The following is a 22,023-nucleotide window of genomic DNA, read 5'->3' on the forward strand; positions in this document are numbered from 1 at the left end:
TTATATTTCTTCTAACGTGCCGCCCAACTACTTCTTTTTATCATTTTTTATTTAATTTTTTCAAAAAAAGAAACGAAATGAAATTGTAGTTAAAAGAAAAATTGAAACGTTCTCCACAAGTCTCTTCGACAATTAACGGAGAAGCTATTAAAGAGGCCCGCGGATTGCAATTAGATTGCGCAAGAACCGTGAATCATTATGGCAACCACCAGCACGGTAACACGGTTTCAACGTAAACATTCGCCTTGAACCAATTCGAAATAGTACTAAACAGTGTACCGCGGATTGTGTTTTTCCGTAGGTTTTTGTATTGGGTTAAAACAAATTCATCATTCAATTCAATACTACTCATATAAATATTCTCATTCATCATTTCCAGGTGCCTTTTTATTGACTTTTTAAAATGTGTATTCAGCTGGATCATGAAAGATAACTTCTCATAGCATATAATCAAAAGGTTTTATTAATTTAAAAATGTTAATTCTTCAAGGATTAAAAATTCATTACGAAGATTGATCATAACGACAAAATTTCATTGTTTCTCACACAGACAAACACACTTCCATTATAAATTACAAAAAGCTTATGGTGGTAATAAGAGAAATCGTTTGAGCAAGAACCCTGTAGGTATGTTGTAATACCGTTAACATTTCCAACACTAAAAACATCTATAAGAATGGAATCCGAGAATTTTAAAATTTTTAATCGGAACAATGAAGAAAAAAACCTTCGTCAAGTCAAGTCAACGTCTCCGTTGCTTAGAATAGACGCAATTACATCCGATTCAGCAATACTGTAGTAAACGGGAGCGTTACTCACACAACAATTGTGCTGACATAGTTTTCGCTTGTTGTAACAAACTCTTCAGCAATCGTTTGTTACTCTCCGTGTCCGGCCTGGAAGAATCGCGTCTTCTTTTAACACCAGTCAGTTTTAAGTCTCGCCGTACGTCCTCCTCCAACCAACACAGTTTCCATCTCCTTCTCTTAAGCGCCAAGTGGTGGTAGTGGTGTCTATGCCGTTGTGTTAGTATGCCGGTTACGCCATAGCGGCTCGACCTGGCAACCTACATGCCCATGATAGTCTGTTGCGTCAGAGAGAGGTGCGTCTTTGTCTATCACCCGACGAGAATTACTTCTTCTCTCTTTCTCTTTTGCAGCCAGGCACAGTGTCGACATGCTAACACAGAATTGCGCGTGCTATCGGGCACACTTTCGGTTTCATTTTACGTTTTCCACTTTTGTTTTCGTACAAACGGGAGAAATCAACGTAGTTCTTTTGCATCGTACCGTTTTTTGATGACGTAGATATCTACGCCATGAATTTTCTCTAACACTTTTCTGTTTTAAGCAGACATCCGACATTGTCAACTGATTATTTATTCTATTCAAACAACTTTAGTAATTAATGAATATATTATATAAACACCTGTGTTTATGTCCTTATGAAATAGGTTCTATACTATTATTAGAGATATTATCGGAAGTGGATAAGCCCTCTCAAAGAAATTTTTTACAATCTGATTCTAAGAGATCATCTCCATCTTTATGGAGTGCCCTATAAGATGTTACATTTAAGTTACCAAGGTAACAACCGACTTAATTCAGCAATATATGTAACCGAGACCATGTTTGTTTTAGCCAAAATTCATCGATTCTAAAAATTCAGATAGTTTTCCTTTTGAAAGAATACCACGAGAAGTACTGAATCTAGTGTTAGTACTAGTTTTTGTTCAATGAACAATATACAATCTAACGCTGAATAGCAACTAAAACTAGAACTAACATTAGACCTAGATTCTAGTTTTAGGGCTATAACACGCCTAATTTCATAACAATTAATTATTATTACAGTAAAACCTCGATATAAAGGATTAATACGAGGAAGGATGTGTCCATTATTGCCAAAAGTCCGACACATTAAAGATTGTGGTAGTTCTAGTTTTAGTTCAATGAAAAATATACTATTAGGTCTAATACTAGACCTAGAACTAGAAACATTCGGGTTTAGTCGTCTTAAGAGACGTAGAGCTAAACCCGAATGATTTTAGTTCTAAGTCTAGTGTTAGTTCTACTTTTAGTTTAATAAAAACATACAACAGTTTAACGCTGAATAGCAATTAAAACTAGAACCAATACTAGCATTAGAACTAATACTAGACCTAGAACTAGAAACATTCGGGTTTAGCCGTCCTTAGAGCCGTACGGCTAAAGTCCAATATTTCTAGTTCTAGGTCTAGTGTTAGTTCTAGTTCAATAGAAATATACAACAACCTAGCGCTATCTAATACTAATTAACGCAACCTAGCACTGTCACTAGAACCAATACTAGACCTGGAACTAGAAACATTCGAGTTTAGCCGTATGTCTCTAAAGGCAGCTAAACCCGAAAGTTTCTAGTTTTTGGTTTAGAGTTAGTTCAAGTTTTAGTTTATAAAAATATACAATAATCTAGTACTGAACAACAATTAAAACTAGAACTAACACTAGACCTAAAACTAGAAACATTCGGATTTAACCGTATTAACGCACGGCTAACACCTGTGTTTATGTCTTTATGAAATAGGTTCTATACTATTATTAGAGATATTATTTGAAGTGGATAAGCCCTTTGAAAAAGATGTTTTTATAATCTAATTCTAAAAGATCATCTCCATCTTCATGGAGAGCGCTACAAGCTGCTACGTTTTAGTTACCGAGTTAACAACCTTGGTTAATTCAGCATAAATGTAAACGAGGACTACGTTTGTTTCAAAATTCAGATAATTTTCCTTTTGATAGAATACTACGAGAAGTATGAATCTAGATAATCTGAATAAACGGCGAAAACTTGGTCCAGACAGATAGTATGGGTAGCACTTGTGTAACATTGTTTTAGTTCTTGATTAAGTTAATGAAAATATTATTTTTGTTTATCGATAACGAAGAGAGGAAGAAAAGAACAACAATGTCGTAAAATAATAATTTAAAGTCTACGACATTAATTCGTTCTCGCTCTCGTTAGCGATATTGCTTAACGTTAGCGTAACACTAACCTAGATATGGTTTGCGTTCTCGGCAAATATCAACCGCTCTCGTAGCCACAGCAGCAAATGCAGTAACACAGCTACAACAGGAACTTCATATACATACAACACACGCGCACATATATTGAAATTGAAATTAAATATCAGCAAATTTTTGTGCGATGCAATCGTTTAAATTGAAACGGGTTCAAACACCCACAAGTGCAACAAACGTTCAACGTGTTTCGTTTTGTTGTTCGTTCGCTCGTAGTCGTATTTATAGGTCGTTAAATAAACAATACGAACCATTGCAAAGTAGTATGCTAATTTTTTTCTGTAATAACGTTACGGATTGGCGTGGTGTGGCAGTTTATGCAATCGATAGGAGGACGATAGTGTACGAGACTAAAATGTTTTATAATGCAGATATAAAATAACATCTGTTGGATGTCCATTAATTTATTCCATTGAAATAGTTTGAGTTTCATTTATTTCAGCTTGTTTCTAGTGACTTCATAAAAATTTCACTCTCGAATAGTTTGTTGTTTTTGGAATACACGCACACCTAGAAACGTCAGATTAATTCCTGTTCGTTACATCCTCATTTGTATTCATTAGCGCAAATTATTCATGGTAGGTTGAATAAACAACATTTTTGAATAGACAGAGAGAATAGACGTGAGTAAATTTAAATTTGGTGTTAAATAATTTGCATGACATCAATTCAACTCAACTTGTAACAAATTCAAACCAAAAGTGAATTAATGAAGTTAATGAAGATTTGACTCCTTCAAGAAAAGTAAATAATATTTAGAAAATAATTCAACGCAATATAAACGAAATAATAAAAACAACAAAAAGAAGCATCATTTATTAATGATTCATGCTCGAAAGAGTCGAAAACCAATTTAAACAAATTGCCCAACCATTTAGCAAATGACCTACTTCTCTCGGTGGTTCGCGTAATACCACCTCGAAAATGAAGTCTGAACCCGCAAAAAAAGAAATAAAAAAAAAATAAATAAAGAAAGATGAAATAAGAAGAGGTTGACCAAAAGTGATTGTGAAAACTGGAAGTTCAAATTACATCTCCCATAAAGTGGGGCGCAAAAGCGGGATTAAAACGTTTGAAAAAGACCGCGATGCTCCCTACTCTTCTCTTGGTATTTATGACACTCGTACATACAATTATTAGCTTCATCACGTATTCGGTCGATTACCAAACGCCCCCATGCGACCCTTCTAGCGTAATAAACCGGCCGTCTATTAATGGCCGTCTCCTACAAAGGCACAATTAGATTTCATCTTTGAGCCGACGCGACGTTGCCCTTTTTTGAAAGGAGGGCCTGGTTGAACTTTCGCCGGCGACTCCTACGGGTGTCGCAACAAGGGAGGAGGATAATTAAAATTGCGAAACGTTGCGTTTTCTTTCGGTTAAATTATGTAAACGTTTGTGCGATATTGGCACATTATAAGATTTCAATCATAGCGTTGTTTTGATATGAATTCGTTCAGATTTAAACAGAAATTTCTTTTTTTGTTGCAATAATAATGTTGTAAATAGTAACCCCAAATTACTGTATAAGTATGTCAATGTTACAGGATTGGCAATATCTTAGTTGTGTTCCTTCCAGGTACCTAATAATTGCACCCTGAAGGAAGGAAACGGATTGCTATGTTTACGCAACGGATTGCAGGTATACTTCAATTTACCACCGGAAGGATTTGTTCAATAAAGACTCTTTTTTGAATCAATTTTTTTGATAAATATACCTTTAATTGATAAATTTGTATGTATGTTTTTTTTTATTCTTCAACACAATATATTTGCGATTCTCAAGTAATATCATTGAGTCTCGAAAAATCTCGAAGCAAGACTGGACTGCCAAGGTCAAATTAGAAGGTAACTCGGCTGGTTTACTGACGTAATTGTCGAGTTCAATAAAACTCTATCTATCGTAGCAAAAGCGAGATCGAACGCGGAATTAGCCCTGGTCTCCAATCCCACGATCGATACGCAACAATCTTTCAATTCTTTTCAATTATTCGATCGTGTTGCACCTCTATTGCAATGCACCGCTCTAGACCTACAATAAACGGCATTATTCGTTGTTTTGACGTCACCGTCGGTTGTACGATGACTCACCATCAACCACAGCTAAGCGTTTGCTTGCCTCGGTCGTTTCAACAACAAAGTTGATTTAAACAAAATAATATTTGGATTTTAATTAAAATTTGTAAAAACGAAATTGGTGAAGTGAAATCTGAAACGATTTCGGAATTTAGGTTAACAACGCTAATGGTTTCGTTTCTTCTAACGATGTAAATACGTTTGAAAATATTTCTGGTTATATTTTTGTTGGTTATTTCCTACATTTAATTAGAGTAGGAAAATCAGTGCTGGTAGAATGAAGGACCAATGGACTCTATGATAGATAATCCTTCATATATCATATATGTCAAGATAAAATCTGAATTTTTTGTCATAAGCTAAAATGTGGAGAGGAAAATGTAAGTAATGAGTAAGTTGAGACAAGTACATAAATAATAATTACGTTATCGGTTTAATTTGGAACCTCACAATTTCCTTGCATAGATGTAATTAAGGATAATTTAAACTCGAAACTGCCAACTTGCAACATTAAGCAATCGTCTTTTTTTAACAATTAAAATTTTCGCAGTTTCAAATGGAAATGGCTAATTAACGCCATGTTGGAGGATATTCTTGAGATCAGTACTGAAAATTTAAGCTTTGTTGGCATCAAATCTGCAACATCCAGTGTTATGCATTAACCTTTGCTTTCAACAATTATTAGCAATATACGACTGACAACGATAAAATCATTTGATCACTCATGGTAACTTTTATTGTAACAAATCATCATTCAGTATTTGAGGAAATACATGGTAACTGATATTTTGGTCAAAATAGAGTTAGAGCATATAAACCATGGGAAGTATGCTGAAACAAATTGCGCTTGAGCATTTAAAACATAATGTAGTGATGATTCTTTCACGAGCGAAATGTTTAAACATGTAAAATATGTTAAGTGTCCAAGTCCGCACTGCTACTGGCATTTTTGATTCTACGTATGTATCAGACATATCTGATATCATCTCCTCATAATATTGGAGTTATCTTGTATATATTGGGACCTTCTACTATATACTGGAATAAACTATTGAATACAAAATCTAAAAAAAAATCTTCTGAATACTGATATCCATCACTATGTTTATTGCACCTATCACCTAGGTACTGAAACCATCATGGACTCTTCATGGAAGTGGAACTCATGGAACTCTTTATAGACACTGGAGTTATCTACTGTATGCTAAAATCATCCACAAGGTACTGGAATCAACCACTAGGTTCTACTATCCAATAACTGAATACTGGAATCTACGTAGAAAGCTGGAATTGATACTGCGATAAATCATTGAATACAAAAATAAATCAGCCATAATCCAGTGCATTAATAGTAACGTTCATATCATGACGAATCATAAAGATTATTGCTAACACTCCAACATCTTTCAATAATCCTTGTCTTAGAAGCAACTATAATATGTGGTAGATATGTAGATAGAGGTTGTGCTAGAAATATTAGGTAATTATCGATTACTGTTTGTGCATGAAGATCAAACAGAGGAGAAACAACAACAAGGAGGACAAACGGAGAAAGAACGGGAAAGAGGCAAGACAAAGAAAAGACAGCAGAAAAGGAATAAAAAAAGCTTAATATCAGAACAGTACAGAAGTCAAGCCAAATGTGGTTTTTAGAACTCTAATAAAAATGGTCAAAACTACCAACCAAATTGGAGTTGTCATTAAAGAAAAATTGGTCTCGATGGAATAACAGAATTAGGTTTCACCTACCCAAAATTTTTTGGCCGAGTCTATAAAAAGACAAGCTTTTCTAGTACAATTTTAGAACTTATTCTCTACCTTAGAATAATCTGATCTACCAATTTGATTAGTAGTGACCAACATAAAAACTTCTCATCTTTTATTAGTATTTGGTTCAGAATAACAAATCGAAATAGCGTCCTTGATAACAGAAAATTTTCTAACTGTGAAGTTCACGTTACAAGAATGCTGTTGTGTTTTTGAAATCTTTATAGTAATGTGAATATCAAGGTTCATTTCTTGTATAGTAGCCTTGATCAGTTCCCATTGAACCTTGGTGTTGTGGAAGACGAACAAGTTGTGATCAATATCTCATAATGATAGAAGAACGCTGTCAAGGTCATTGGGTTACGAATCTACAAGGAGAAAAACTTGTGAATGATCACTACTTAAGGTCAGTCAGCTTTGTTTATATTTTGTTTCCTTTCCGTACGTTATGATTACTAAATTCGCTTCAAAATTGATTACAAGACAAGATCCTGTTTTTGTTTTAACTTTAACTGATTCATTATGAATTTCTAGATACAAAGCATTTAACGCAGTAAATTTTCAATTTACGGTGTAATAATATTTATAATACAAGTGTATTAATTTTAAAATAAATGAGTTAATTTTCATCAAGGATACCTTCCTCTAGGTAGCATGTAATAATTATTGCGATAAATAACTTATTTATTAAATTCCCCGTGTCTTGATAAAATACATTCCGAGAAGTAATTATGAAACATTTTGTCTCGTCATAAAATTTATTGTACAAGTTTAATATATAGATGGAAATCTATGTGAATAATGGACAATGAGAAATCTGTGGAAGATTCATTCACAAGAAACGAAGCGATATTTATCGACTAAATTTTCTATATCATATTAACTATGTATATTAGACACATGCACAGTGTAAGTTTATATAGTCATTTTGATGACCTCGTCCCACTTCGCAGAAACTCTCGCTTGGACATATGTGCGCGTGCGTGTGTGTATTTATACAAGGAAAAAACAGAAAAGATAAAATTATAACTCGATTTTTTTTCTTTTTTACTAATTATTTAGCAATTTTGTAAATCCTTAATATAATACAAAACCTTAATATACCTGTACTGCATGAAACAGATTTTTAGTACAGTGTAAATCGGACCGTTTGCGTTCAGATCGTCAACGAAGCGTGACTAGTGAGTCTGTGTCGCGGAACACGCAACAGCCTGACAGAATTCAAGCAACAAACAGCAACACCACCGGTTAGGTGTACCGAGGCTTAACGAAGTATTCCAATTATGTCCACTTTTGTATTATTTCAAAAAGGGCCTGGTTAGGATACTACAACATTTTGAACGTGATTTGTTTTGTTACGTGGTGGATATCGACGATTATACGATACGTTCAAAATCCGGAACGTGTTAAAATAATTATCTTATTATTCAAGAATAGTTAGGATAGTGACTCATATAGAAATAAAAATAAATTCCATTTTTATTTTATACGCATTAAAAAAATTTTTTTTCCACTTTTAATAAAATAGAATCATTAGAAAAACATAAACACAATGATTCATATTTCCAAAAATTATCTTGTTTAAGATAATTAATAAATAAATAATTAGAAAGTAATAGAAACTACATTAACTTAATTTCTTTGTGGTTAAACACAAATTAGTACCTGCGATTTTTAACTAATTAGGAACCCGAAAATAAGAATGAATTTACTGAATGTTGTTTTCCATATGGTTAATTGTAACTAAAAAAAAACCTATAATTATATGTGATTTCGTCAGAATTACCGCTGCGTAAGTATCCACTTTATAACAATTATTCGGAATAACGAACGAACGCGTTGAATTCGCAATCGAATTCCAAAACGAGCTACCAGATAAACCGGTGGGGACTTTCAAGAGATCGATATCATACATCACGAATATACCGAATTTGCGTCGTAAGCTGTTTATTAAAATCGGCATCAAAAACCGGTTTGTCGGTTGTGGATTATTTAATACTACCTAAATCCTTTACTACCTGACGAACAAGTGAAATTCCAAATCAAATAGATACACACTTCTAACCTTCAAGATAATTCAGTAGTTACAATACACGTGGTTGTTCAAATTAGATTCTAAACAATTAAAAATTAACATAACGTTACCGGAAACGAGTAGATAAGAAAAAAGCTTTGTTTATTTAGTTTTTGTTTAAGAAAAGTTTTTTGCGTTTGACGATGCACAGCTAAACCAGAAACTTTATAGTTCTAGAGTTAGTTGTAAATCAGTTCTGAATTCTGCTTTAATTCAATAAAAAACCTAATCTAACGCTGAATAACAACTAAAACTAGAACTAACACTATTATTAGAACTAGAAATTTAGGAAATAGAAAATTTAGAATTTAGAAATATAGGAATTTTAATTTAGCCGTCTAAAGAGACGTACGGCTAAACCCGAATGATTCTAGTTCTAGGTTTAGTGTTAGTTCTAGTTTTAGTTCAATGAAAAATATACAACAATCTAACGCTGAATAACAACTAAAACTAGAAAGATTTTACTGTATTATTATTATTTTATAAATCAATGATCAAATTGTAAATAAATGGTTAAATTAGATATATTTGTTTTTGTTTAGTTAACAACGTTGAAGTTGCCATTTGCGGGGGTGGTAAAACGTTGACGACAATTGTTGTTTTGTGGGCGAGCAATTTCCACATAGTTTATACGAACAGTTTGCGACATTCAAACTCGACTATACTCTAAATATCACAAGCGTGTACCCTAACGAACAATGGAATAATTAAATTTGAGTCAGATTGTAAGCTCCACCCATCCTCCAACTTCTTTTCTTGTTGGTTTCGCCAATAAATAGCTTTGCAATGCGAAAACACAAAAAAATTTTGGAAAAAATTGAAGTTATAAATAATACTAATTGACAAGCAAATATAAACGTAACTGTCGAAAATTTCAGTTTTTCACACGAGTTACGTAAATAATTATGTATTTATACAGATTTCTAAATTGCCCAATAGGCATTCGAGGTTTCGATTTGAAAGAAGAGGCCGATTTTTGAAGTGTGTTCGTTTTCATCTCCTTTTTCTAAATATTTACATTCGATACGGTTTAAGGAGAAATCCGGTGATACGTTTTAGACCATGTCGATATCGCACGAAAAGGCAAAATTTTCGAAACATAACCATCTCGAGATGAAATTACATTAACAGTAGGTGATGTTTTAACTGCTTTATCGACACAAGTTTCGACACATTTTTACGTCGATTTTGAAAGCGATGTGTGTGCTCTACACTTTCTATTTTTGGACGGTAAACGTTGTTTTATATTTTATAACGAGTATAATTTCGTTTTATTTTAAAAATAAATAAGAACAACATTGAATAATCTTTTCTGAAAGTGGAATTTCTCCAATATAACCTCAGTGCTATATACTAAACGAAATGTCTCGAGTTCAAATCGTGATCATTATTTTTTGACACCGTGTTGCGAGAAATCCAAAAGGGAGTTCCTTAAACTATCACGTATATTACACACAGTATAAACAAGAGTGAAGAAAACGTATATATTGTATTATATTAAAGCCCAAAACAATATGTTGTTTCAAATGTCCTATTAAAGTTTAAATATATCCGGCTTTATCATACATACATATTTCGGTGTCTGGAATTGCAATTGTTATTTGACTTTGAAATTGCGCTTCTGGAATGAAAACGAAAATTATCGGTTGTTTAACATTTAAAAGAAATAACATCAAATTAATTCACAAAATATGATTCAACCAAAAAAAAAACTAATTAATAAATGATTCAAGAAAACAATTCTATGAATTGGTTTAGAATAAAAACATACCAATTTAACATTTAACAGTAAATCAATCAGTGCGTTTATAAATACTATTTTTAAAAGTTTAAATACCAGAAATAAAGCGGTATTTTGAACGAAAGTTTACGCGAATAAAATTCTGCGAAAATATTGTGAAATATGAATAGTCGGTTAGAATGTGTTAAAAAATATTTTTGTGGTATCACTCAATATGTCATCTGATTTTTTATATTAATTATTGCCCCCAGATTTAAACCCAAATACAAGTTTCAGCAGAGTCGAAATTATCACAAACGAAATGAAAAAATTCTTTTAGACAACAAATGTTGGAAAAAGCCTAATGAAGAGCTAGTTTCGTGAAAGAAGCAGTTTATGCAAAATATATAAAATAAAGCTACTTTGTAAATCAGACACTTCAACAGAACACATATTTACTCATATTGACATCTCTCAGCCTATACTCTATACGGACAATATGAAAGAAGTAGTTAGAAGAGAAGAACAATCATATGAGGTTGAAAAATTCTTGGTTTGTATATCAGTTTTGATGTAGACAATGTTGGACTGAAGATGAGCCGTCTCAATTTGAATCTGTCCTGCCTCTTTTTTTGTTAACCAAAATTTCCCAACTCAACCTAAGGCAAACAAATACAATCCAACCTAACCAAACACATCCCAACGCAACCACACCCAACCCAACCAAACATAGCCCAACACAGCTCAAATACAATCCAATCCAACCCACCACAACCCAACCTACCACATGATCTAATTGACGTCACGAATTGGGAAGTAATTGTTTGGTTCATTTAGACAGAAGTATATAATCCAAATTTTGTACTCCGAGATTTGATGGGAGGCTAAGACGTCATACGGTTTGTAAGGTCACAATGACTTAAATGGGCGGACACATTATCAGAATGCCCAAGGAAAGAGCTGCGAGCATAGCTTTCAAAGCAAACATGGTAGGCACAAGAAGTAGGGGCAAGCCTCGCACGAGACGGAAAGATAGAGTAGATGATGATGTCAGGGTTCTGAGGATTGAAAACCGGAGGAGGGTCGCTGAACACCGGATGGATTGGAAGAGGATATTTTCCAACCCAACCCGGGCTGTAGCACTAAAAGAAGAAGAACGAGAAAGTATAATCCAATTATCTGATCTTCTAGATCTCGTTGTGTTTTAGTGCTGTTTTGATTTATTCTGTTTGTGAAGTGTTTTATATCCCACTTCTAGTAGGCTTCCCAGATCTTCAGCTTTTGTTGTTAAAATGTTATTATAACACTTCTTGGTTATTTACATTAATCTCCTTTAGTCTGATACCTCAAAAGTTCGAGTTGATCTGGAATTAAGCTTAAGGTTATCAATCCTGGGAGTAACCTGTTGAGCATATTCGAGGGAATCATATGAGCGAAGAAAATAATAACTCAACATTTTCTTTTCATAATCTGATTTTAATCGTTACATCAAACCTCTATTTGGCAAAAAACACTGAAATGACCAGAAAACAGTAAAACTAAGTGGCCCAAAGAATACAAAAAAAACGAGAACTTAGAAACATGACAAAATAAAATCCAAAATAAAGAAAGGGCCAGAAAAATTGAACTCAAAACCAAAACAGAATGTAGAAAGTTACCAGATAAAGAGCAAGAATGAAGCCAAAGAAAAAAACTTTGCGTTGTCTAATGTTCGTACTTCAATTTAAAATGAGAATTTTAATTTATTTTTATGTTTCTTTAGCCGATGTTTCTTAGATTGTATACATATTGTATCTTATTGTATCATGAGATATCTTTTTTAGTTTTAAATAAAAAATGTCTAAAAATCTAAGCAATATTATGTAATTAACATTAAAATCTCATTACTTTGTCATTTTAAAATTAATCCATACCATTATATTTAAATTACGTAGCTTCATATGGTATTTGCAATGAATTATTTTCCTGTGCGCATTCGTTGAAGCGATCGACGAATAACAGAGCTGTTTGTTGAAACCTACAAACGGGGCACGTTCCAATGAAAATATTTTCATTATATTCACGATGTTCGCGTGTGTACACGTGAACACCAAAAACATTTACAAAAAAAATCTACGATCGATGAAGGAAAGAAATAAACGGCAGTAAAGAGAATCACTTTAAATTATTCGGTGCATTGTATTTATATACACAGAGGCGATTTTCTACGGCGGCCTTGACGTTTATAAATAATCTTAGCCGCATGCAAATCGTACTACACGCACTGCTAAACTCGTCCCCCCTTGTTTTGTCTTCCTACTTTAAATTGAGAACTTAAATTCTCCTCAATCCAACAACGAATTATTAAACGTTTTAAGAATCAAAAATTATTGATAGATTTCGTGAATTTCATTTAATTGTTACTGTCTAGATCGATTTTTAACACTCGATTGCAAAATGCTAAATCAACTTTTGTATTATAACTCTACTAAGCAATTATTTGGGTTTCTCTGTCTAGTATAATACCTAATACCGGAGTGCGTTTAAAAGTTTCGCAATAGCACGTTAAAACGGGCCAACAAAATCCACTTAACATATCTTGGAGGCGCGCGTGCGTACCTGACTAAAGTTATGAAATTTTAGCAACCGAAAAGTGTCCTACTTTTTCTGTAGTAATACCAAGGCTCTTAAGCAAGTTATAGAAAAAGAATAAAATAAAACGATTTAAAATTTTAAAAGGAAACTTTCGTTAATCGTGATTTGTATTTATGATATACACGAAAAAGAACTTAAACGGCAACTTACACTTTTTTTCGTTCACGTAATAGATTTAAATTTTATAACAACATGTTAGGGTAATTATTAATAGAATGAAAGAAATGCTGGGGTGATAAAATTCATTGAGATATTGATTCTTAATTTTAATTTACTTTCATTTTGTAAACCGAAATATAATGAATAAAAAAAAATCGTCTAAAAGACCTTGACATTTTATGTTGTATAAAGTTATTCCAATTAGTATTAAAAGACATTCGTATATAAATTCATATTATTTAAAACACTATTTATTCAATATTGAAAATGACGTCTTTAATTTTAAAGTTACTATACAGGTGTATTTAAATAACATTGACAAATTTCACCTTGATACTGAAATTTGGGGAATTTTAATCACAACCATTGTGAGAACCTGTTGCAAAAAATGCATATTATATAAATTTACTTGCTTCATTAATAAACGTAGTTTCATAATTTTTACATATCTTTGAACCAGTTGCAAATCAAAATCCAAAATGCTTTATTGCGGTCAATTTTCTGTAAAACTATCTTTAGTTTCATAATTTTACTATATCATCCTTCAGGTCCCACTTCTCTATAGCGAGATATGTTACCCTTTTTGGAACACCCGGTTAGATTTTTTCTCGCAACAACCATCTGGCGTCAGTGTTAGAACTTACAGATCTAGAACTTAGATCTTACTTATTTAGATTTACTATCAGACTATATCTTCGTCCTCGTTATCCTTTTTGCATCATCAGTTTTTCAATCCATCAAGAGCAACTTCCAAAGTATTTCGCCAGTTGCATGCTTGGTTATGCGATTCGCAAAATAGCAAATCTTCTTTAATTAACCCATCGCATTGGTATATTAAGTCAAGTTCGACAATTTGATTGTGGACATCAATGGTCATTTCATTACTACATTTTGGTATTATTTTCCATCTTTTTGCTTCTTTTGGTTCTATTATCACATTGAAGGCGGATTGGCAGATTGAATGAAATTTTTATTTTCAAAGACGCATGAAATTTTCAGATCTCCCTAGAGTTTAATTTGCTAAGAGAATTCATTGCTTTTGGAGATAAGTGATTTGTGCATAAGAACATAATGAAATGATGACTTTTAATTGAAAATCTTTATACAATTTTGAAGACTTCATATTGTCCGCGGGCAGTATTTGATAACAAAAGATACTGTGCATAGCAAAGATCAGTTCTGTTTGCTGTCTAAATGTATTCCTAGAAATTTTAGGTTGATATACTCTATCCCAACGTTGTTTTGAACATACAGGTATTGAGTTTTTTTTTGTTTACTTTTACATAATTTGCCCAAACCATTCCTTTGCAGCTACTAATGTTTGATGGGTTTTATTTGGCAGATTATCCAAGTTGTTTGAAGTTGATATAAAAGACACACACTGTCATTAGCCACAGAATAAGGCATAACATTAACATAAATTATAAACAAAAGAGGACCTAGGATGGACCCTTGTAGCACTGCTACATTGATATCATACATTTTAGACAAAGTTCCATCTATTATTACCGTTTGTTTTCTATTGTTTCCTATATGTATCGTTATCTTGGTATTTTCCTTCATTTTTTTAATAAATATAGATGACCAAGACAGAAAATGTACATATTTCGTTTTTATGCGTACAGATAATAGATGTTATCGTTCATAAACTTTAGACCATGGCAAATTAAATTATTAAGATGAATAAATATTAGTCATCATAGTATTTGATGTATAAAAGGAAATTGTTTAACACCACAAGAATATTGTCTCATAATATGCGTCAATCATTTAGCGAAAATTAAATTGTTAAAACGATTTGTCATTTGGGGAAATTTCTTTCTTCTTTCCAATTTAAAATTTTTACATAAAATTAAGTTAGTGATGCACGATTTTTGCTGTTAATCGTATATTTTGTTAATTTGATTGACACGAGATCAACAGAGACGGTGTACTCAATAATATTGCCAGACACGTGCTGCTTGTTGTAGATAGTTAACATTTCACTGTCTCTCGATGTCCTACATACCTTACAAATGACGCTCTTGCGCAATTTTTTTGTTCGTTTGAAAATGTCGCACCGTGTTCGACCGTCGTCGATCGATATCCATCGGTTCGCTTCGTCTTTGAATCAAACGACCGAAGAACGGACAATATCTATTTAGCTCAAGGATCGAAAACAATAGAATTTTTGAATTTTTTTAAAAATTTCATTCGTAGGAAGTTAGTTAACACCAATATCAATACACAACAACGTCGAAATCACGTTTGTAATAATCATCATTTAAATAAAATTTTTTTTTTTTGCTTTTTTTTGGTGGTTTCATGGAAATTTCTTTTAATTGTGAAATTTTTAAAAACCTGTTTTAAAAGCATTGGTGTGTAAAATCAAAATTAGAAAGTGTGGTTTTACTGATGATGGATAAAAAATTTAAAAAAAAAGTTAAATCATTAAATACTAATTAAGTTTTAAAGCATTTTAAAATGATTAAATTAAAATTAAGAATATGATTCACAATGAATGCATCATTTAATTTTAATGCAAAAATTAATTTAAATTCGTTTATTAAACTGCAACAACGGATATTGTAGTAATTTGCATTGTATATTTTCTGTCTGACCTAGTTTTAACGAATCCTGTATTTAGGTCAGTTATGTTTTGACCTTCGTTGTAAAAGATAGCACTAACCTATATTAAAAACCATTCTATTAATACGTACTCGATTTTAATTAATAAGTAATAAATATTACGATTATAATCTTATTTTAATATATTACTTACCAATTTTTACTTAACAATAAAACGTAAATAATCTTGATTTCTTATCGTGGCTAAATTAGCCGTAAAAAATTAAAAATTAAAAAGAGTCAACAAAAAATTTCGCTGACAAGCAAAACAGATTAATACACTGTGCATAAAAAAATATGTTGACGTAATAGTAAAACTGTACATGCAATACATTTTTATTTTCCTGCCCAGATCATTTCTAATTAAAAATGAATTTTTTAAATATACCAATATTTATAAGTGTAATACATCAAGGTTATGTTTTTTATGTTTGGCCGAGTTTTAACAAGTATATAGGTTAAACTAGAAGTAAAACTAGCAGTATCACTAGAACTAACACTAGACCTAGATTTTTTTTTAGAAAACGCACGGCTTAACACGAAAGTGTTTAGTTCTAGGTCTAGTGTTAGTTTTAGTGTTAGTGCTAGTTCTAGTTTTAGTTTAATTAACACCGGCCGTGGAATCCTTCGTACTTATAAGTATATAGAGGTCATAGAATATTTGTTTAAACAAAAATTGTAAAAAAATCTTACCTTCTAATTTCATTCCAACTTCAAGACATTTTTGAAATCGACAATAAGGACACCGTTTCCTTTGCGTTTTATCAATGTGACAGCTTCTTTCGGCAACACACGTATAAACCTTCTTATTTTGAACAGTCCGTTTGAAAAATCCTTTACACGATTCGCAAGTTAACAGTCCGTAATGATAACCCGAAACTTTATCCCCGCAAACCGGGCACAATTCTTCGATTCCTTCTTTCGTATCCGGTAGGTCACCTGTCGTTAAAGATGTTGTAGGTCCGGAAAGTTGGTAACCAGCGCCCATATCGACGCTATTCTGCAAACTACCCACACCTGCTGGGGAAAATAAATAGGTCGGATCTATATTGTTCATACTATGACTGATCATCATATTCTGCTGTGGCATTGTCATTTGTTGATTACAGCTACTATATGGAGCATTTAAAGGGGGTGAACAATATTGGGGCATTGGACTTCCCGAACTTAAGTTATTAGCACTGCTTACTGGGGATTCCGAATTGCCCGAACTACCGAACGGCATGTTAAGCGAGATTAATGGGGGATGGTTTTCCATGTCTAGTAACATTTCACGATTGTCACGCGAAGATTAAGAATTTTCGACCAAATTGAATTGGTATCTCCTTAAAAAATTATTTTCATTAATCAAGTTTTGTAATCATTGTATCGAGTTTTAAATCACAGCCACTCTGTAGTACACATTGAAAATAAAAGGAAGTGTAACGAAATATATCCATTCGTTTCTATTATTTATTATTAATTTTATATTTTGGGGAAGACACAATATTTTTCTTAACACTAATTCACATTAATGTAATCCGAAATACGAGGAGAAGTAGTAATCCAAAGCACTTCACACGCGAAGAACGATCAACACTATACGATAACAAAAAAAAATAAACAAATCTAGAAGACACAATTTTCCTTTTTCATCAAATGATTTCGCAAAACGAGTCGAAGAACAATAACAACGACGACAACGTTGATGATTACTAACTAACAACGACAACACGAGAGATAGCAACACACTTCTCGTGGAGTTGAGGTGCGACCGATGACTGACTTGACTGGACGAAAAGAGCGGGTCCGTTCTGGCTCGCAACTCTCTCGTGCAAAACGACGAACTAACTATGCAGAGGTACCCTTTCCAACAAACAACGTGGGTTCCCTCTTTCTACGTGCGTGCGTACGGTCCAGCTCTACAAAGGAAAATGATTAGGAGCCCATGTAATAAGTGAAAGTGTTTGGCTGCGGTGACCTACTTTCCAAATAACCAGGTCTATGTTAGTGCCGTGTTGTGAAGTCATACTACACACACACGCGCGCGCGCGCATTCGCGCCCCCCAGATCTCGCTCGCTCAATCGCACTATCGGTCGCGTCGTTTGCTCTCTTGCGCGCAACGCTACTCGAATCGACGACGACGACAACGTCCAAACAAAGAGGAAAAGCACGAAGAGTGGGGTAGGCGCCGGGAATATTGTGGGGGGAAAACCCGCGGAGGGGCGCATTTAAGACAGTGGCGGGGATGTCCCACTGACCCAGATAGAAGCGCCGCAGCCACCGCCGCCGTTACTACCGCCGCCACTGATCCCGCTGCTGGTGATCACACTGTGCCCCACAGTTTCGACATCACGTTTTGAATGACGTTTATTATACATCGTTGAGACTACCGAATAAACATGAAGAACATCTTGTGGTAGATCACGATTTTATGGGGAATCTTTATCTTTTAATATAGTTCTAATGGAATCATTTCAATTATTTTCACAGGATGTTTCATAATATATGCGGAGGACTTCAGGATGTGATAGCTAGTCCAAAAATGAAAAAGAGTCAACTTACCCTCTAAAATGCACTTAAGCATTTTCTACTAATAGTAAGCTAAGTTTTGTGAGTGAAAAAATTTTTTTAAAGTCATAATTGGTGAAAATTTTCAAGGGGTACTGGTTATTTTTCTCCTCAACTTCTACGCCACTGGAAAAAGTACGGTTTTGAACCGTCAATGATATCTACACAAAAAAATACTGTAGGTCATGAGCTCTAAAGTTGACCGTTTTCTAGAAAAATCTACTTTTATGTTGAAAAATATGATCAATTTTTTGAAATAAAATTTTATTTTACAATTAAACAAAATTAACTTCGTAATTGCAAAATAAAAAAAATTAAAAAGTGATACAAAAGTTGTCTTTTCAAAATTCTCCAAACCGTAAAGGTCACGCATTTCGCACATTTCAGCGTTTGTATAAAAAATTGGCAGAAGCAAGGCGGTTATATCAAGAAAGATCCTGCTCGCCCACACCATAACTTATTTAGCATTCACCAACGACTATGGGAAAATGGAAGTTTTAAAAGGAATACTGCTGATAATGGGCGGCCTATGGAAGTTGCAAATCCCCAAGTAGAAGAGGCTGTCCTCAACGATATTGACGAAAATCCGACCACAAGTACCAGAAAAATTGCTCACAACTTAAACCTATCTCACTCGAACGATTTGGAGAATTTGGAAGCCTTCGACCCCTATCCATTTGACGATCAAGTTAAATCCGACATCAGACTTAATAGCATTGCGATCAACCTAGCGGGTGTTGATGCAATGTGATTTTTGTCCACTTTACGGATTTTCATAGTGACAAAAATTGAGCTACCCATCAAATGGCGAGAGTAGCTAAAACATTTTTAATCATTCATTTACTGAGCGCCCAACAGATTTTAAACTTCAATACCATTGCTGATTGAGTGGGGGTCTTTCAGTGAGCAGAAGGTTGGCCAGTTTGATGTTTGAGTTGTTAAAGCAAGGTGAAATGGATTTTGTATCAATATTTTTTTTATGCCAACCCAATTATTCAATATCCGAGTACGGTAGAAAGCACCCCAGTGAGGGATAAGTTGCACTTTTGTGTCAAATGCAGTATATGGAAGATCCTTTTTTGCCAACACTACATCATCACTACATCTCTGCAATACTTAATAAAGTCCCGGTGGTGTGTTTAAGACGCTGAATGCTACTGTTACTGCATAGCTATACTTTGGAAATAATCTCAGCTAGCTCAGTGGAGAGTGAATGCTGGGTGTAAAATTCCTTCATTGCACAGGTCTGTGAAAGTACGTTTACAGCCAATTCAGCTACAAGTCAAGTTTTTGAAAGTATTGGGGAGGAAACCACAGCTCGAGACCCTAGCTCTCCTTAGAAGCATATAGATATGCAGGTTAAACACACAGATCCGAAAATAAGTCGCTCCACTTATAATGGGTGCCCGAGGAACTTGTTACACTGAATCATACTTTAGAGTCTAAACCTGCCAAGGAAACGAGGTACGAAAAATTAGCTATGAAAAAGACCCTAAAGGTAATGTGAAAGATCGATACAAACCGGAAAAAAATACAACGCAGATGTATAATCTTTTTAATACATGCACTGTTGTTTTTCTGATAAGTTAAAAATACTTACTGGATTGAAAACTATATTGTGCATACACATCTATTTTATGGAATAGTTAATTTATTAATTCATTTTCAAGTTTGTGATAAGAACGGTTTACGCTATCTGTCGACACAGTTGGTAGGAAAGAGCACGGAGAAGTACGAGGAGAAGAGTGCGGGGAACGTTTGGGAATGGTGTCAGATCGCCGTATAATGGCGTTACGCAACTCCGGGGCTCCGGCCCCGGCCCGGACGGCAATCTGTAAACTACGCACGACCGCTCTTCGCTCCGCTGATTCTGATTCTTAAATTTGCACGTTTAGTACCGTTATTCATTTAACTAACTAAAACAAAATTGATAAATAAAATCTGTAAGAATTTCATTTTTTATCCTATTCTTTTGGCACATATTCCGAATTCTTCACAAATATTCTATTGTTTGTTTTACATTTTTTTTTTTTAATTTTATTTTCGTAATATTTGGTAACTTAAAACATGTAGCAAATCAAATTTATGTTTTTTTAAGTGAGTCACGTTGACCGGTTTCAACGAAAGAGATTTCACGTTGCATAACAGCCGAAACACATATAAAATCCAATCAGACGAAGGCGGCTCACGTTTTAAGGCATAAGAAGACAAAAAAGCAAAGATATTATACTTTCTCCATTTCTTCATCCTTGCGTCGCGGTTACGTGCTTATAGCGTTGAAGAAGTAGGATATTCAACGAAAGTGAGATCGAGGTTCGCGTGGTCGTGCTCTGCCTCGTTGGTTTCATTCATTAGATCCATTTCGCTTTTCACCAGACGACAACTGTTAGATTCGTTTTCGATTGTGATACTTTTGTAGCCTCAAATAAAAGTAAAATTGAAAGATAATAAAAGAAAAGTTTTTAATTTTTAAATGTTGGTTATTTTGGGTCATGTTGTGCAATTTTTTATTCGCTGAGTTGGTATTTATAAAACAATTAAGTGGTATCGAGGAAGCCGAGTGTCGAATTTATAAACAAAAATCAGACTTAACTGGGTTAAACAAATCGGTTGGGTGAATTGGGTGACCTATTTTCGTTCACCTAAGTCTTTTAATGTAAATCCAGGACGTTTTAAAAGATCATTTTCTAAATAATTTTGAAACACTTTATTATTTTAACAAAAACAACCCAGAATTTCTTTTTTAATAAACGACTTTCGAGATTTTTATTTTTAGTAAAAAATAATCATTCCCCGAATCGGAATTCTTTGTTGTGTTCCAATATTTCAACGCAGGCTAACTTTATTGCCGTAATTTAACCGGGAGGCAACGAAAGAGGGTACCAATAAAATAAACTGTTTCCATGCATCTTTCCTACCGAATCTATTGGAATTTTTACAGCAGGCAAACGGGAATTTTATTTACGATCCTCGACGTCTTTTCTCCCGTTTCTAAAACTCTTTGCTCTAGGCATCTGTCAACATTTTACACCCCCTCATAAAAATATCGATGGGTTAGTAACATAAAGATGAGTAGCAAAAGGATATGTAGTTATGTTCAAAAATTTTATAACCAGTATTTATTTATGAACATTATCAGTACCTAAAGTATTCTATTATAAACCTTATATTTTTTTACTTTTTTAGATTAAATCTATATAACTCAATCCATTTGCATCATAACTTCAGATATTTGCGGAACAACTAAAACTAGAACTAATAGTAGACCTAGAACTAGAAATATTCGGGTTTAGCCGTTATGGCTAGCTCTTAAGATGGTTAGTTCTTGTGATAGTATTAGTGTTAATTGACAGTGCAATAATCATTTGAAACAGCT

At 33.6% G+C, this 22,023-nt stretch overlaps 1 protein-coding gene and 1 long non-coding RNA gene across 5 annotated transcripts in view; one reads left to right on the forward strand and one right to left on the reverse strand.

Annotated features, from left to right (window-relative positions):
- The window catches only part of LOC111426830 (ftz transcription factor 1), a 72,842-nt gene that overhangs the window by 20,617 nt on the left and 30,202 nt on the right, over positions 1–22,023 (reverse strand). For 2 of the 4 annotated variants that reach the window (XR_011639683.1, XM_023061620.2), the window contains exon 1: positions 16,790–18,104. Coding sequence is in view for 3 of the 4 variants with exons in the window: in XM_023061620.2 (XP_022917388.1) it covers positions 16,790–17,366 (577 nt within the window). In the remaining variant the exon portion in view is untranslated. Of the gene's footprint in view, positions 1–16,789; positions 18,105–22,023 lie in introns of those variants that run through there. The other 2 variants (XM_071194144.1, XM_071194143.1) reach the window with 2 other exon arrangements.
- Positions 18,312–18,915, forward strand: LOC139428982 (uncharacterized). Its single transcript, XR_011639684.1, has 2 exons — positions 18,312–18,675; positions 18,738–18,915. It is a non-coding gene; the product is annotated as an uncharacterized lncRNA (long non-coding RNA).

Source organism: Onthophagus taurus, chromosome 2 (genome assembly GCF_036711975.1).
Source record: "Onthophagus taurus isolate NC chromosome 2, IU_Otau_3.0, whole genome shotgun sequence".
NCBI classification, from domain to species: Eukaryota; Metazoa; Arthropoda; class Insecta; order Coleoptera; family Scarabaeidae; genus Onthophagus; species Onthophagus taurus.